The 17,165-nt window shown below is 53.1% G+C and overlaps 9 protein-coding genes across 9 annotated transcripts; 6 read left to right on the top strand and 3 right to left on the bottom strand.

Moving 5' to 3' along the window:
• Positions 1–58: 58 nt before the first annotated feature.
• Positions 59–1,426, top strand: UMAG_00623 (uncharacterized protein; the record flags this gene model as incomplete). Its single annotated transcript, XM_011388138.1, has 1 exon — positions 59–1,426. One exon carries the CDS (start codon positions 59–61, stop codon positions 1,424–1,426), a length of 1,368 nt encoding a protein of 455 aa, XP_011386440.1.
• Positions 1,427–1,642: 216 nt separating this feature from the next.
• On the bottom strand, positions 1,643–3,079 carry UMAG_00622 (putative proteasome regulatory particle base subunit RPT1; the record flags this gene model as incomplete). The annotated part of the gene is made up of 1 exon (XM_011388137.1): positions 1,643–3,079. One exon carries the CDS (start codon positions 3,077–3,079, stop codon positions 1,643–1,645), a length of 1,437 nt encoding a protein of 478 aa, XP_011386439.1.
• Positions 3,080–4,104: 1,025 nt separating this feature from the next.
• On the top strand, positions 4,105–5,946 carry UMAG_10926 (putative H+-ATPase V1 domain catalytic subunit; the record flags this gene model as incomplete). The annotated part of the gene is made up of 1 exon (XM_011388396.1): positions 4,105–5,946. One exon carries the CDS (start codon positions 4,105–4,107, stop codon positions 5,944–5,946), a length of 1,842 nt encoding a protein of 613 aa, XP_011386698.1.
• Positions 5,947–6,583: 637 nt separating this feature from the next.
• On the top strand, positions 6,584–7,291 carry UMAG_00620 (uncharacterized protein; the record flags this gene model as incomplete). Its single annotated transcript, XM_011388136.1, has 3 exons — positions 6,584–6,827; positions 6,910–6,969; positions 7,068–7,291. 3 exons carry the CDS (start codon positions 6,584–6,586, stop codon positions 7,289–7,291), a joined length of 528 nt encoding a protein of 175 aa, XP_011386438.1.
• Positions 7,292–7,561: 270 nt separating this feature from the next.
• On the bottom strand, positions 7,562–8,908 carry UMAG_10925 (uncharacterized protein; the record flags this gene model as incomplete). The annotated part of the gene is made up of 3 exons (XM_011388395.1): positions 7,562–8,379; positions 8,462–8,716; positions 8,851–8,908. The coding sequence occupies 3 exons, from the start codon at positions 8,906–8,908 to the stop codon at positions 7,562–7,564; spliced, it is 1,131 nt and encodes a 376-aa protein (XP_011386697.1).
• A 665-nt stretch (positions 8,909–9,573) lies between these two features.
• On the top strand, positions 9,574–11,808 carry UMAG_10924 (DNA-(apurinic or apyrimidinic site) lyase APN2; the record flags this gene model as incomplete). The annotated part of the gene is made up of 1 exon (XM_011388394.1): positions 9,574–11,808. The coding sequence occupies one exon, from the start codon at positions 9,574–9,576 to the stop codon at positions 11,806–11,808; it is 2,235 nt and encodes a 744-aa protein (XP_011386696.1).
• A 120-nt stretch (positions 11,809–11,928) lies between these two features.
• On the bottom strand, positions 11,929–13,173 carry UMAG_00617 (uncharacterized protein; the record flags this gene model as incomplete). Its single annotated transcript, XM_011388135.1, has 1 exon — positions 11,929–13,173. The coding sequence occupies one exon, from the start codon at positions 13,171–13,173 to the stop codon at positions 11,929–11,931; it is 1,245 nt and encodes a 414-aa protein (XP_011386437.1).
• Positions 13,174–14,625: 1,452 nt separating this feature from the next.
• UMAG_00616 (uncharacterized protein) lies at positions 14,626–15,858 on the top strand (the record flags this gene model as incomplete). Its single annotated transcript, XM_011388134.1, has 1 exon — positions 14,626–15,858. One exon carries the CDS (start codon positions 14,626–14,628, stop codon positions 15,856–15,858), a length of 1,233 nt encoding a protein of 410 aa, XP_011386436.1.
• Positions 15,859–16,521: 663 nt separating this feature from the next.
• Positions 16,522–17,130, top strand: UMAG_00615 (putative PINc domain nuclease; the record flags this gene model as incomplete). The annotated part of the gene is made up of 1 exon (XM_011388133.1): positions 16,522–17,130. One exon carries the CDS (start codon positions 16,522–16,524, stop codon positions 17,128–17,130), a length of 609 nt encoding a protein of 202 aa, XP_011386435.1.
• Between the last annotated feature and the right edge of the window lie 35 nt (positions 17,131–17,165).

The following is a 17,165-nucleotide window of genomic DNA, read 5'->3' as shown; positions in this document are numbered from 1 at the left end:
AATTCTTTCAGCCTGGGTCTGATCTGCTAACGACTGAGAAGTCTCGCAATAGCGCTCGATGCAGTCTGGATCATCGTCAACCAAGCCGACACGGTTTGATGCACTTTCTCTGCTGCGCGAGATTCAGAGCGAACCCTCACCACCTTCTGCTGCTCCTAAGCAACCCCAAAATGACAGCCATCAGGTCGAGGATGAAGACGACTTTATGTCCGACAAGTTTCTCATCACTACTCAAGACAAACGCCCTCTAACGTACACCAACAGACGACGACGCCTCGAAGCGCATCATTCTAGCAGAGCGAAACAGCGCAAATCGAACAAGGAGCGTGAGGAGCAAGCAAGACAGGAAGGACTGGATCGAGATTTACTCGCCGAGGCGGAGATCATTGCTGGTGGTGGCAAGCTACCGCCTGAAGGAAAGCATGGGGCTAGAAGGTGGGACCTGATGCAAAGAGACCAAGTGGGAGGAGCAGCGGAGAACGTAGGGGATGATGGGACGGCAAAGGCAATGCGGATGATGTTGGCCATGGGCTATCGGCGCGGTGAGGCGCTGGGAAGGCAGATGCAGGCATCAACCGACAGAGATGGTGATCGCCAGAGCATTGAAGAAGAGGAGTCGGAAGAGGAAGAAGGCAAGCAAACGGCGGCAGAAGGCTCACCAGACGAGACAGACTCAGAATCGCTCGATAGCGACGAAGAGCAACAAGCCCAGCAGGCTCGACAGGCTTCTCAAGAGAGAGCGGAAGATGAGTATCTTACCGGCGGCGTTTCCGAAGCATCTTTTACAACGAAGATGGAGGAGCCGAGGTCGGGCATTGTACATGCACAACTCGAACCTCTGCGGCCCGACCAGCGCTGGCTGGGCCTGCACCGACGGGCAGGCATTGGAATGATACCCAAGACGTCCCCTGACGTCGCCGAAGCTATCCGCGCCAAAGCAGCTTCCTCTCGCCAATCGGTTGCTGAACCGTCGTCAGCAGAATCCGACTTCCGCACAAGGATCTCGAGCGCACACCAACAGCGTCACAATGCCAACCTTCTGTCACGCGCCCGTCAAGCCCTCATTCACCTCGACCAATCCTCCTCGATCCAGTACAACCCACTCTGGCTCAACGTCGACATCTATCGCCTGCTCACAGGCCAAACCCCCACTTCTCTCACCAATGCCACCATCGACCAACGCATGCAAACCGACCCATCGTTTCGATCGGCCGTCCAACTGCTCCAGCTCGCTTTCTCCAGCAACCAACAACAGATCGAGGAAGCTAAACAATTCATCGAGCTCGACACAAAGAACCAGCTCGTGCTCGTCTTGGACTGTCTGAGACGCGATCATCTGTATTGCCTCTTTTGCGGTTGTCAGTATACAACTGCCGAGCAGCTCAACGACGAGTGTCCAGGCGAAGAGGAAAATGATCACGATTAAAACACGAAACGAAGAAGGCCCATGTTACGCGGATCTTGTACAGGACTATAAAAACTTGATACCCTGCTGAGCGTCAGCTCGCAAATCACACACGTTCTCACACATTCACGATTGCACGAATCACGGCTGGTTTTTGCCTCTGTGTTGAACAAATTTGCTTTCGAGGCCGAATCACGAATGATAGTACACGAGGAAAAGACGAAGCGCAAGGTGCGTCTAGTTGTACTGAGCATACAAAGCTGTCGATGAAAACTTGCTGCCCTGGCGAATGACCTTGTCGACCGCATCGAGGAAATCGCGTTCGGTGGCCATTTTTCTTCGCGCACGAATAGCAAACATGCCCGCCTCTGTTGCCACCGATCGCAGCTCAGCACCGGTGGCGTTGGGGCAGAGACGAGCGATGAGGTGGTATCGGATGTCCTTCTCAACCGACATGGAACGTGCGTGGATGCGCAAGATGTTGGCACGACCGTCGTTATCTGGCAGACCAAATTCGACTCTTCGGTCGAGACGACCGGGACGCAGAAGCGCAGGATCGAGCGTATCAGGTCGGTTGGTAGCCATGAGCACCTTGATGTTACCTCTCGCGTCGAAACCATCGAGTTGGTTGATGAGCTCCAGCATGGTTCGCTGCACCTCGTTGTCTCCTCCGGCACCGTCGTCGAAACGTGCACCACCAATTGCGTCGACTTCGTCAAAGAAGATAATACACGCTTTCTTGGTCCTTGCCATCTCGAAGAGCTCACGTACCATCCTCGCTCCCTCACCCACGTATTTCTGAACGAGCTCGGAACCAATGACTCGGATAAAAGTGGCGTCTGTTCGGTTGGCGACGGCTCGCGCACAGAGCGTTTTTCCGGTACCGGGAGGGCCGTAAAGCAGCACACCCTTGGGTGGGTCGATGCCGAGGTTGACGAAGCGCTCTGGTGAAAGCAGCGGAAGCTCGACGACTTCCCTCAATTTTTCAATCTGCTCCTTGCAACCGCCGACATCGCCATAGGTGACATCCGGCTTCTCCTCGACTTGCATCATGGTGACCGAGGGATCGATCTTGGGTGGTAGTGGAATCTGGATTTGGTACTTGTTGCGATCGACACCGACGCGCATGCCCTCTTCAATATCTGTGGGTGCCACACGCTCGCCGAGCGAAACGACGAACTTGGCGATCTGTTTGACGTTGATGACGTACTTGTCTTCCTCATCGGCTGTTGGGTGCGAAGAGCCACCGAAACCTCCCAGGCCTCCTAGACCGCCAAGACCTCCAAGACCGCCTCCTGATCTACTGCCTGCGCTTCCCGAAGCACCTCCTTCTGACGCTTCGCCCTCCTTTTTGGATTCGGCTCGAATGATCTTGGTGCAGCGTGCAACTTGAAGGGGCTCCTCCTCGCCCATGCGTTGTCGATCTGCTGGCAAGTCCCACAGATTTGGTGGTGCGAGACCAGTGTCACTCTCCTTGACACCCATCTTTTCATTGACGCGCTTCTGCAGCTCCTTGATCTCGTTTTCGATGCCCTTGAGCGAGGCAGCATAAGGACCCTGACCGTAAGTCTTGAGCAACTGAATATCGCCCTCGTCTAGCGCGACGATCTTGTCTTCGTCTTTGGAGTCCACATCAGGCTTTTTGTACTTTTCCCAGTCGGCTTTAGGTGGCATGTTGTGCGTATGTGCTACTAGCTTTGAGCTAAAGGGATCAGCGGCGGTTCGAGGACAGACAGAGGTGACGGTGACAGCGAAGTCTGTATCCTGTGGACGCTGCTGTAATGTATCGAAAGGGCTGTTATGCGCGGTGGTTGAAGGTCCGAGCCTGTCGGATTGCTCAGTGGAAGGATGTTATTTGCGATGGGGAAGGGTAGAGAAGAATGTTGCGAAGGATGGTTGAGGAACCGAGTGTTGAATCCAACTTGCTGGCTCGTGGAGGGTGAGGCGTCGTCAACTGCTTCCAACGCGCCTGTTTGCTGCTTGGCGTGTGTGTGCTGCGCTTGGGCAGGCTTGCTGCTAAGCCTGTGTCGATCACCAAACCGCGACCACGTCCAGAAAGTGGAGCGAGGTAAATTTCAGAATGGAAGTGTTAGACCATTATGAGGTAACAGTGCAGGATGTTTCCTATGTTCCACGCAAGACGGTTCTGGTTTTGTGCATTCGTGATTCGTGATTCTCTGGCAAATCGTGAATTCACGATTAAGTTATTCGTGATTTGAGATTCAAGATTGCCTCACGCCTGAGAGCAAACTAGCTGCTTAGGGGCAGTTGCAGTTCAGTCTCGCTGAAGAGATGAGATTTTCAGGCCTGCGAACGAGCCAGCCAAAAGGAGCGGGTCATTTTCTCAAATTTACGATTCAAATCCAACTCGTGCTCGCTCGCACCAAAGCACCAGGCTGACAAGCTCGGATCGATGTTGTGCCACACACAGACCTAAGAGAGAACAACCGCCAAGCTCGAATTTCGCAGATGCTCGGGCTGGGAGAGGCTATCATCCAACTCCACCTCTCGCACGTCGTATCATCGTCCTATCATCCCCCACCTTTGTCCAGTATACCCTTGGAGTCCAACTTGCCTTCTGATTCAGCAGATTCGATACTTGCTGTCTAGTGGAGAGTTTTCAGCTCACTTCTCCCCATCAACTCTACTTCGGCAATTACTGGCCAATAACATTTCGCACATCGATCGACACACCCATCATGACCGACAAGAAGGATCTGCCCAAGATTCGCGATGAGGAGCGAGAGCGCCGCTTTGGTACCGTCTTTGGTGTCTCCGGTCCCGTCGTTGTCGCCGAGAACATGATCGGATCGAGCATGTACGAGCTGGTCCGTGTCGGCCACGATGAGCTCGTCGGAGAGATTATCAGAATCGACGCCGATAAGGTCACGATCCAGGTCTACGAAGAGACTTCGGGTGTTTCTGTCGGTGACCCTGTGCTCAGCACTGGCAAGCCTCTCTCTGTCGAGCTCGGCCCCGGTCTCATGGAGAACATCTACGATGGCATCCAGCGTCCTCTCGAAGGCATCATGAAGAAGAGTGGCGGTATCTACATCCCCAGAGGTATCAACACCCAGGCGCTCGATCGTCAGCTCTCGTGGGATTTCACGCCTGGTCAGCTCAAGATCGGAGACCACATCAGTGGAGGTGACATCTTTGGTTCGGTGTATGAGAACGCGTTGCTCAAGGACCACAAGCTCATGCTCGGCCCTCGTGCCATGGGCACTATCACTCACATCGCCGAAAAGGGCTCCTACTCGGTCGACGATGTCGTACTCGAGACGGAGTTCCAGGGCAAGAAGCAAAAGCACACCATGCTTCAGATCTGGCCCGTACGAGCTCCTCGCCCAGTCGCCGAGAAGCTCACTGCTAACAACCCGCTGCTTACCGGTCAGCGTATCCTTGACTCGCTCTTCCCCTGCATCCAGGGTGGTACCACGGCCATCCCTGGTGCTTTTGGCTGTGGTAAGACCGTCATTTCCCAGGCTCTGTCCAAGTATTCCAACTCGGACATCATCACATACGTCGGTTGTGGTGAGCGTGGAAATGAGATGGCCGAAGTCCTTGCCGAGTTCCCGGAGCTTACGCTCATGAAGAACGACGAGGAGTTCCCCATCATGAAGCGAACGACCTTGGTGGCCAATACTTCCAACATGCCTGTGGCTGCACGTGAGGCTTCCATCTACACTGGTATCACTCTTTCCGAGTACTTCCGTGACCAGGGTTACAACGTTGCCATGATGGCCGACTCGACCTCACGCTGGGCCGAGGCTCTGCGTGAGATTTCGGGTCGTCTTGCCGAGATGCCTGCCGATTCAGGTTATCCTGCCTACTTGGGTGCCAAGCTCGCCAGTTTCTACGAGCGTGCTGGTCGTGTCGCCTGTCTTGGTTCGCCAGAGCGTGAAGGTTCGGTCTCGATCGTCGGTGCAGTATCGCCTCCCGGTGGTGACTTTTCGGACCCGGTCACATCGGCCACTCTGGGTATCGTGGGTGCTTTCTGGGGTCTCGACAAGAAATTGGCACAACGTAAGCATTTCCCCTCGGTTAACTGGGATGTTTCCTACTCCAACTACATCAACGCGCTCGAGCCTTACTACGAAAAGAACCGTCCCGGCTTCATCGCTCTGCGAACGACCGCCAAGAGCATGCTTCAGAAGGACTCGGATCTCGCTGAAATTGTGCAGCTTGTCGGTAAGTCGGCGCTCGGCGAGGGTGACAAGGTGACGCTCGATGTAGCCAAGATCATGAAGGACGACTATCTGCAGCAGAACGGTATTTCCGAGTACGACGCCTACTGCCCATTCTACAAGACGTCGGGCATGCTCAAGAACATTGTCGACTTCCACAACCACGCACAGGCTGCCATTGCCAACAACCCGGATATGACCTGGGCTAAGGTCAAGGAGCACTGCTCAGACGTCATCTATCAACTCACTCAGCAGAAGTTCGAGAGCCCCAAGGATGGCGAGGAGGCCATCACCAAGAAGTTTGACAAGCTCAACCAGGATATCGCTGAGGCATTCCGCACTCTCACCGATTGAAGGCTAGCTTGATTGTCCACCTAATGACTTTAGCGCATCTTTCAGGATCTCCTTATCATGCACCGGCTCGCGTTCCGTTTGTCCATTGTTTCGTAAAGCCATACAATCTGTTCTCGTCTTTATCTGTGACGGCTTGGATCATGATGGTGTTGTTGTAGAATCATTGCAGATGCAATGCAGACCATAGATCGCAGCTTCACAAGTGGCGTGTAAGAGGCTTCGAAACAAGAGACGAGACACGAGCCGTCAGCCATTACCAGTTACGAGTGAGCCACGAGCTGAGCCACACAAACCGCGAGGCTGACTACGATCAAGATGTCGAGCGAGACGCGTAAATTTGTGGAGCGGAAGTGCTCTAGACGCGCGCGTTGAGCTGACACTTGATGGCTCGTGACTGTTGTGCGGCTCTTTGATTTTGCCAGAGTGGATAATTCCAGCGGCAAGCCGAGAACAACACATGGCATCATTCAACAACAACACTACCATCTCGTGTCTCATGATCCGACATTGCCTCTTCTCATCAGTCTGAACCTCTCTCCCTCTATCAGCCTTTTGACGCATACAGCGTGTTACCAGATCAACCTCTTGTCCACAGCGCACTCTGAACGACCCGAACCCACACGAGTGCATAGTCACCATGGCACAACGACCGTCGGCAATGGGCCCTGGTCCAGCAGGACGTCAATCGATGTATCCTCAAGCCAGTGGCGCAGCCAACATCATGCTTGGCGGACCGTCGTCGTCAGCAAACCAGATGCGCTTGATCTCAAAACAGGCCGAACTCGAAGGTTTGCGCGCGTTGAAGGACCAATCGGCAAGGATGGTCAAGGAGCTCGAGCGGCTGGCGGAAAAGGTGGATATCATGGCTGATGGCGGTGACTGTAAGTGTTTCACTTTGACAGTCGGAAGAGTATCGAGGAGTTCGATTGCTGACTTTTTTGGCTCCTTTTGTTGTGCTCATAGCAATCGCTTCGGTTATGGGTTCATGGCAAGGCGTGTTCCGCGCCATTCAGATTGCTCGAGGTAAGCTTACTGACTACGCTACAATGGGGTTCTTTCCATCAATGACTACCTGTACTCACGCTCACACACATCCAATTTACCTCTTGTATACCCAACAGCATCAACAGTCTTCACCAATCCCGCGGCATACGAGACCAAAGCAGCGGACACTTCCGAGGAACAAGAGGAAGAGGACGACCTGTACAATTATGGTCCAGCTCCTACTAGCAAACCCGCACTCATCGATACCATGGTCCGAATCCCGGTGGACCTTGATGGCGCCATCGCCCGATCCAAGGATGACAGCGCTCTCGATACTTCTGCTGCTTCTATCTCGCAGTAGATGCTATAGTCGCGAGTCTTGTCCGATGCTCTATGTAGCGCTTATTCTGCTGTACTTGTATTGTTCTTTCCTCGATTCCGTCCGGCGCGTTTGTAACCAGTATTCTGAACTCCTCGATTGGTGATGCGACCATGGCTGATCTCAACGGTGTTAAACACGTTCACTCCACCGCTCTGATGATGACATTTGACGGTAGATATAAATACAAAGCGAGTCGACGAGCAAGTTCCAAACGTGGTAGAGGGGAGGGTGGGCAAACAAAAAGGAACGTCACGCGCTGGTAGCAACGCCCTTCTTGGGTGCACTGCCAGAGCCTCCTGGTGGTGCGTAGCGAGCCTGACGATGGTGGTTATTCCAAGTAGCATAGCCATTGATGCCGTAAGCACCACCACCGGGAGCCAGGCCTTCCCTCAGCAACTCACGCAAGTTGCGCATGCGTTTGGCGCGGCTGGTGTAGCAGCCTGCAAACGACCTTGTCGCAAGCGGAAGCGGGGTGGTTCGATCCCTCGAAGCAGCATGGGCAATCGAGCCTAGCACCGAAATCAACTCCTGGTCCATCTGATCCTGGTCGGCGCCTGCATCGAACATGTCCATATCGTCGTGCTCGATAAACACCCTTGCTGAACCGCCTGCGCCTCCTGCACCTGAACCTGCTGCTCCACCTGCCCCACCACCACCCGCTCCAGCGCCACTTTTCGACTTGCCATCCTTGGCCGACTTCTTCTTTTTCTCCTTCGGCGGTGCCGCCGCGGCAGCAGCTTTGGCAGCAGCAATTGCTTTCTCTTTCTCTTCGAGTTTAGCGACGAAACTCGGATTGGTAGCCTTCTGCCATTCGAACAGCAACGCATCGTAGGGTGCGGATCGACCTTCAACAGCACGCTTGGCTCCCATGGAATGCGATTTGCACGTTAGCGATCGCGAACATGGCAATCCCTTGTCGTTGATCACACCGCACTGCTTATCGACATCTATGGGGCCCTTGTTCTTTCGACCGCCTGTCTTTTTCTCTTCGGCAGGCCGCTTGTCTTTCTTCTGCTTCTTGGTCAGAAGTGTGCCTGTGTCATCGCCGAGGATGCTGTCGTCATCATCTGTGGCATATCAAAGTCAAGTTGAAAGACATCAGTCAAATGTTGAGATTTAGCCATCGACTCTGGCTCGTGGTTTACTCACCTTCCATCATTCGACGCTTGCGAAGATCGCCTTCCATGATCGAGGGTGAGACGCGACCGCATGCAATGTCCCTGACAAGCTTGCAATTCTGCTCATGGAAGCTCAATGCCTCTCTGAGAACGGGCTTGGAGCAATCGGAGCATTCGACGATATGCACTTCGTCGTCGAGCGATGCAGGCCCAAAGTCAGTGACAACCGTGTCATCGTAGTGCCATGCCGGGGAATCGACCAACGTTGTCGATGGTGATCCGACATCTGGTAAGCCATGGAAAGCAAAGGGAGAAGACGAAAAGCCACAGCATCCCGTATGAGGGACACTGCATGGCTCAAGTCAGTGAACGACGGTCAGAAGCAGCCGATACAGCGGGATGGCATGAACGGATGCTCACCACTTCGAGTAGCGTCTTCTATGTCGGTCCAGCTTGGGGCCGGATTTTGCGTGTTCATGGTGCATCGAATATGTACGAGACGCAAAGAGAGCGAAAAGAGTACGTCGCAAGATGATCTTCCGTTCCGAGCCGTGATAGAAGCTGGATGATGTACACGAGACGGAAGGCCGACGGATGAGCTCACACCGCCATCATTTGACGCCGGGGCGGTTGTCGAAGATTGCACTCTGCGCTTCCCGGATGACGAAGCTCAAGCGACGTGTGCTTCCTACCTGCTTTCCCGGTCTTACGCGAAGGTGCTCGGCTGTGGTGAATGGTGAAAGACAAAGTAGAGCTCGAGCAGAGTTCAGGTCGTGCAGTTGTGAGTGTTAGCGGAGCTGTCGAGCAACTCAGACTTGAGGAATCAGCAGCAATCGTGCATCACAGTGAATCACGAATCACGAACGCCATCAAGATAATCACGAATTACGTCCCCGATCGATGTGTTTTTCTGTGGGTTACCTTATGCCTCCACCTCCAAGACCAACATACCTACTCGCCACCTCAACATTTGCTCTTGACTGACCACTTCTACCTTTAAACCTGACAGAACAAAGACCGGGTCAAAAGGGACCACAAACTCAGCATGAAGTCTTTGTTCCGTACTGCACGTGCAAGACAGCACCGATAGACGGCATCGTGACTCATCATCAAAGACATGGCCTTAGAGCTCGTAGGCACAACATGCGTATCACAGTATGGAATATCAACGGTCTTCGGACACTCAAAGGCTACCAGCCGTGGTACAAGCTACCTGACTGGGAAGCCTGCCTCGATCATCTCGGAGCAGATATTGCCTGCTTTCAAGAAACCAAGATGACGCGCAAACAGCTCACCGAACCAATGTGCATCCTTCCATCCTACAACGCTTTTTTCAACTTCCATCCGACCAAAGGTTATTCAGGCACCGTGACGTACGTGCGCAAGAGCGTCTCGATCCCTCTCAAAGCGGAACAGGGTATTACCGGACGACTTTCCGTTACCAACGTGTCTACCAACCCTTTGATACCCAACGATCCCATCGGTTGCATTCCCGCTGATACTCGAGACGATGTTGATGCTCAAATTTGGAATGCGCTCGACGAAGAAGGAAGATGTGTTCTACTCGATCTCGGCCTCTTTGTGCTGTTCAATGTATACTGCCCAAATGAAACGGGCCCGGAACGACTGGAGTACAAAATGACCTACTACCAGTGCCTAGCCGAAAGAGCACACCGTCTCATCCAGGAAGGAAGACAAGTGATGATCGTCGGCGATATGAACATCATCCGGGATCCGATCGACCACTGCGACGCAGAACAGAGCATCAAGGAACATGGCTGGGACGATTTCCATCAGCATCCTGCCAGGTCGTGGTTTCAGAGCTTCCTCGCGCCTCATGGCAAGTTTCACGACGTCGGCAGGATGTACCATGCTGACAGGAAGAAGATGTTCACATGCTGGAACACGCTCATCGACGCAAGACCGGCGAACTACGGAGTACGGCTGGATTACACTCTGGCGACAGAGGGGATACTTCCCTGGATCAAAGGAGCTGACATTCAAGCCGATGTATACGGCAGTGATCATTGTCCCATCTACATCGACCTGTACGATGAAAGGGAGATCGACGGAAAGGTTGTCCGGCTCGTGGATCTTATGCATGGTGGAAGCAACCGTCTTCCTCCAGCGCTGGCAGCTTGCCATTATGATGAATTCTCGGGAAAACAGAGGAAGCTGGCTTCTTTCTTTTGCGCTTCTCGTAAGGCAGCGTCGGCGGAAAGCAACAACCCATCGAACCTGGTAACCAAGGAGCAGAGGCAGATGCCAATCAACGCTGAAGGTAGCGCCGATGTGAAAAGCCTCAATGACGGCTTTGCGACAAGCCAAGCGTCCTCTCCGACAAAAGTAGACACAGAGAGCGCAGGGAGCTCACTGGTCGATTCTTTGTTTGCACTGCATTCGCAACAGGAAGGGCTTGACATGCAAGATGCATCACAGGCGCGCAATTCTGCTTCAGCTCTTAGCTCTGTAGTGACGGCACAGCAAGTATTGGCCTCGACCGCGGCAGTAGCGCCTTCCGCCTCAGCGCCTGCTGCGACAACTGCTGCGTTGTCATTGTCGCCCACTAGGGTTCTTGCAAGCCGATCGGCATCGAACAGCAAACGGGACTCGGCGTCTTCCCAGACAGCATGCGCGGGGAGCAAGGGGAAAGATTCTATCAAAGCGAAAACCCGAGCCAGTCAGAGAGGGCAGACGAAACTGCACTCGTTTTTTGCTAAGCCAAAGAGCCTCGCACCGGTAGCGACAAACGAGACCTCCCAGCCGATTGATGTGTCGTCGAGTGACGGAATGGTGGCGCCAAAAACGTCGACATCTGGTAACACGGTCGACAACACGTCAACAGATCCAACGCGTGATGTGACGAAACGCCACGGCCCAAACGTTGACGAAGCTGAAGATGCCATTTGCGACTTGAACGAATTCCAGGCGACTACCCCACCGACGCAGCCGTTACCACCTAACGAGCAATCGGCAGCAGATCGCGTTGGCACGTCTCTTGCATGGGGCGCCATATTCTCACCCATGCCCGCCCCACTGTGTCGCAACCACTCGGAACCGTGTCGTGCATGGACCGTCAACAAACCGGGTCCCAACCACGGTCGCAAGTTCTGGCTATGCAATCGACCCGTAGGACCAGGGTACGAGAAATCCGGACGTGCAAAGGGCGATGTGAATCCAGAGTACAGGTGTAATTTCTTTGTGTGGGATTCCGATTTGCGCAGTAAGAAAAACAAGCCAGGTAGAGAAAGTAAAGACGAAAAGTTTTTCAGCGAGGTGCGGAAGGAGAGAGGTAAGAAGCAGAACGGCCAGCAGACCGGTGACGAGTTGAATGGTCCATGGGGTCCGCACAAACGTGTTCGAACGGGCGATACCTAACCGAAGAGTGCAGGGGTAATGGATGCGGTTTCGAGCATGCGAGTGGTATATGACATGAAGGTGCTTATGTACAACCGAGCAGGTGTGATGCAAAAGGAGCGTTTATGAGTTTGTGATGAGCTATTGCGGAATGTCTTGCAAGCTCCACTTGGGCCTTGCATGACGTGTATAATCACGAGTTCGCTGGTGGTAGATTAGATGGCCGACCCATGCGATCATTGCAGCATTGTCGGTGCATAACGACAGCGGTGGGAATTGTAGGTCCACATCTGTCCTTCCTAGACGGTCGAGATGCTCTCTCAACCGAGATCGGATGAAAGCATTGCTCGCTACACCGCCGCTACAAACGACTGTTTTGACGTCGTCGCTGCTCACGCCGTCGAGCAACTCGATTCGAGCGAAAGGTCGATGGCGCGAATCTTGGCTGACATGAGAGGGTCGCAACACCATGCTTAGCTTGTCCTCGAGCTGCGCACAAGCTGCTCGTTGGAAAGCAGCTGCTATCGATGATTTGGCCGACTCGGCCATTGCATCAGGTGAGCAAGATGCAATGTGGCGTTGAACCGCAGCCTTGAGACCAGAGTAGGAGAAAGTTGGTTGACCTTTGCACGGCGTCGGAAAGACGAGACCATCACCATGGGCCTCTGCTCTTGCCGCCAGCGCTTCGAGCGCTGCTCCGGGTGCTGAAGTCCATGGGATACCCAGATCCCTCGCCACTTTATCAAAGGCGTCGCCGATGGAATCGTCGCTCGTCGTCGCCAAGATCCGAAAGTGAGTCACACTGCGCGCCAAGACGAGCATGGTATGCCCACCCGAGACCAGTAGCACCAAGAAGGGCAACTTGGGCGGATCCGGTTCGGTAAGCAGCGGTGTCAATGCATGTGCCTGCATGTGATGTACGTAAATTAGTGGTATGTGAAGCACAGCTGACAGCGTCTTGGCTGCGGAAAGGCCAACACCGAGACTGCTAGCCATACCAGGGCCTTGGGTGACGGCGATGGCGTGCAAATCGGATGCCGTGATTCTTGCCTGTTCGATCGCTGCAGCAATGGTTGAGGCGAGGTTGGAGTGATGCCCAAGTGCAGCCGAGAGTGGATGGATGCCGCCGGTGGAAGAATGGTCTTGCTTGGTCACGATGGAAGAGAGGATGGTTCGGTCGGACGAGACGATGCTTGCGCAGGAGTCGTCACATGACGTCTCGATGCCTAGGATCAGTCGAGGCTGCTTGACGGTTGTGAGGGAAGATAAAGGGCAGGAATTTCGAGATGTGCTGATTCTTCTATCCGGGGGCGCCGATGGTCGGAAAGGTGGCCGTGTCAAGAGCCGACCGAGAGGGCCGGCCCTTCTGACGTATTGTAGCCACATGGCGGTAGTGGAAGGAGCAATTTTGAGAAAGCAAGCACGAGTGATTCAATCATCTTGCGCCTCGCTGCACCGGATATGCGTCTCTCGCGATAGGGCGAGGGCGTGGAGGTTGGAGAAATAAAATTATCGGATGGCCGAGATGTAGTGCAATCAATCTCGTGTTCCGCAATTTGCCGGTGCTCAGACGCATTCACGATTGGGCTTTTGAGCTCTTATGGGGCTCACCCCTTGCGCTCGTCGAGCCCCCTTTTCCGGCGGGCAGGGAGCCTCACCGAGCTCTCAGGTCTCACCGCAGGCCTAAGCCGCAATCAAAGTATCTAGCATTTAGCCAGCGAGTGACGCTTAGCCGGGATCACTGAAAGTCGAGACGCTCCTGAGAGATCAAGATCGACTTGGTCATGGTTTGGTGGATGACAGTGTGGACGACGTTGGAGGGATCTGATGAAGCCAGACATGTGGACCAGTCGCCAAAATACAATCGTGAATAGAAACTTGGCGGAGCCGCCGACTGGTCTTTTCTGTTTCTCAGAAGTCAAGAGTGTGAGTCGTGAGTGGGCTTGAGCACAAGACGAATCACGAATCCGACCAACACCGATATAGGAACTACACGATACACGATAACTATACGATCTACGATACACGATACACGATACGGATACACGGAGAAATCACAAATAATCGTGAATCTCTCGTGACTGAATCGTGAAGGTCAAGTTATTTGATAAACTCGTGACTGGATATCGGCGACCCCCGCCAAAAAGAGAAACAAAAGAAAGAGAAAAAGAAACAGGCAGGAGGGAAGCGACATTCACACAGCGAAGAGCTCTTCACGCTTAAGTTAATGCTTGGCGTAGACTAACGACGCGCGCACCGGGTTCAAGTTAAACACCCTTACTCGGACAAGCGGGTGATCTTTCAAATTGGCCTCACGCTCTCGGGCAATTCACGATTCGTGATTGTGGTTGTGATTGTGATTCGTGATTAACGATTGTAACAAACGTTAACTTTCGAGCGGCATCGCGCCAAGCTGCAGTGCAAACTCTCCTTCTTTACGCCTCAGCTCGGTTAGAACTAGTGACTCGTGGAACGAGTGCGACTATTCAAACAGTGCAACGGAAGAATTGAGCCGGCTTCTTGTGTACCTTCTCGACTCCAAACGCTTGCCAAGACTTCCCCATGTGCCTACTTTGCATTCACGGTTCCATGTTCATGATCAAAGCATGTGCATAATCACGGATTTGACAAGATCAAGGTTTCTGCTTGTCTCCTCACTCTGTCTCCATCATCCTCCTCCTCATCCTCATCTTCCTCCTCATCTTCGCCACCTTCATTCCGGAGAATGGGTACAGCTCGACCCAATCTCTGTCTTACCGTGTCTGTACGCAGCGCATAGCGTCACAAGCTCGGCACAGTTCGAAACACCTTCGCACCCGCCCAATGCGCCGCTTTACGATGGGTGGTTCTTCCAGCTCTGGCATCTTTGCTTGCGTCTCCCCGCGAATAGCGACATTGGCAATAGCGATCCTCGGCATCGTCATCCACCTCAACACTTACTCTTGGCTCGGATCACTCAATTCGATACTCCCCGATGTGCCTGAGAGAGTTGTAGCGTCCGTACCTACAGCCTCGCTTCCATTCATACCGTTTGCAGACAGATTTGCCCCTTCTGCAGCTAAAGCCGACCAGTCGTACGATCTCGCAGCAGCAGCTACAGTAGCTGCTGCTGCCACCGCCACCACCACCTCCGACGTTCAAGGTTCAGCAAACAAGCACGTCTATCTACCAGAATGGATCGCAGAAGCCAAAGCCTACCTGAAAGCGCAAGGGTTGTCCTATGTACCAACCCAAGCTAGCACCAAAGCCGAATCTTCCTCGAACAATAATGCTGCTGCTGAAAGCGCCAAAGCAAACGACGCCATCACATATGGTCGATATAGCGACGTCTCTGATGCTTTGCCGGCAGGCTTTCCGATCGTTGACGACGGCGCAGAAGACCTCGAGCGCATGCAGTGGGATGCACTACGTCTCGTCATCGGTACGCTGCGATGGTACATCCTCCTAAGCGTCGTCTGCTGCTGCGCTGGTGTGGTAGGCGTCTTGCGCTCTCAACTGCTACTCTCTCGACTTTTCGTCCTTCATTCGTTCCTCGACTTTCTTCTCTCGACACTCTCGCTCTTTGCCCTAGCCCTCGTCTGCACCTATCCCAGCGTTCGCGCACATCTTTGCGACGAGTTTGGCTCGGGCGAGCTTCGAGGCTGGTTCTCGAGCTCGAAATCGACTAGGGGATCAAATCTTGCCGTCAGCGACCGCGCACACTTGAGCGCCAACTTGGCTCAGACTGGAGGATCGGCGTTGTCAGGCGGATCTCCCGACGTGAACGTAGCAGCATCAGGATGGGACACTCTACTCGACGGTGTCTTCGCCTCAGAAAACTGCGAAGAGAGCTTCAGGACGACACTGGTGCCATTATTGATGGTGTTTGGACTCTGCTTTACCGCTGTACGTCTGCAGTGCTTCTTTTTGGTACAGCGCTTCTATGCATCGTTACTAAGGACCAAGTTGTATCACTATGGTTATGCCATAATGTCTGCATCGGAAGAGTCGGGAGTATATGACTCCACGTCGCAGCTTCATGGCGACTCTACGAGAGAGTGGAGAAGGAAAAATACCAAGCTTGTTGATTGATTACCCTCTCTGTTGCAACATGTCGAGCCGATCGACGCTGGTTTCGTCGAACAATTCGGTGCAACAAGTTGTATCGATCGTGTGCGACTTGTACCTTTTCATTCTATTATACTCTGTAGCACTGTCATTATGCTCTGTAGCCACATTCACTGGATTCTCAATGTTATCATCGTCATCGTCGACTCATTGCGATATGGAGAAAGTGTGAGGTGAACGCAAGGCGAAACACAAACCTGGAAACCTGACGTGTGAACGTAGAAACGCGAAATCATAATCGGAGTGTTAGATTCGTATCACTGCGTTCGGCGCGGAGATGTTGAGAGGTGTCGGAAAGTGGAGCTGAAGATGGGGAAAAAAAGTTCGTCTGCAGGAGCGCTTGAAAGATTCAAGAATCGTGAATCGTGAATCGTGAATCGTGAATCGTGAATCGTGAATCAGATTTGTGATTTCACGATTCGTGATTTTGTCGAACGCTTTCCGTTGACAACTTTTTCTTGCTTTCCCACACGATCCTGGATCATCATCGTTCGCCACCCATCAACAACGACCATCTCGACATTCAACAAGAGGGCATCAACACATAGTCTATATTTTTCGCTTACCAAAAGTCAGATCTGCAAGTCGTGCGATCTAACTCGACCGCATCCAAGCGCTTTGTTCAAGATGGGCAAGAAGAAGCAAGTTCGCAAATTCGGCCAAGTCAAACGCATGCTCAACCCGAAAGATGATCGATTGAAAGCCAACTCTACGGTGCAAACAGCGGCGAAAAAAGCGTCGTCGTCTTCATCCACAATCACACCAGACGGAACGGTGGTTCGTCACATTTCCACACCAGCCTCATCGATGTTTTTCGAACACAACACGCAATTAGGACCTCCGTATAGAGTATTGGTGGATACCAACTTTATCAACTTTGCGCTACAGAACAAGATCGAACTGGTACAAGGAATGATGGACTGCTTGTACGCAAAGAGCATTCCCTGCATCACAAGCTGTGTAATCAGCGAACTGGAAAAGCTCGGTCCCAAGTATCGAATAGCTCTCAGAGTCGCGCGAGATCCACGCTTCGAAAGACTCGAATGCAGTCACAAGGGTACATACGCCGACGACTGCATCATCGAAAGAATCACAAGTCACAAATGCTACATTGTAGCCACATGCGATAGAGAGTTGAGAAGGAGAGTCAGAAAAGTCCCCGGTATCCCACTCATGTACATCGCAAGTAGACAGTTCCGAATCGAGCGACTCCCTGATCAAGGTATGGCCCAATAACCTGCAGATCCTTCAAATGTTTCCCGCTTTCATCC

The sequence above is a fragment of the Mycosarcoma maydis genome, chromosome 1 (genome assembly GCF_000328475.2).
Source record: "Mycosarcoma maydis chromosome 1, whole genome shotgun sequence".
Classification (NCBI taxonomy): domain Eukaryota; kingdom Fungi; phylum Basidiomycota; class Ustilaginomycetes; order Ustilaginales; genus Mycosarcoma; species Mycosarcoma maydis.
The sequence above is the reverse complement of the archived record's forward strand: the minus strand, read 5'-3'. Positions and strand labels throughout refer to the sequence as shown.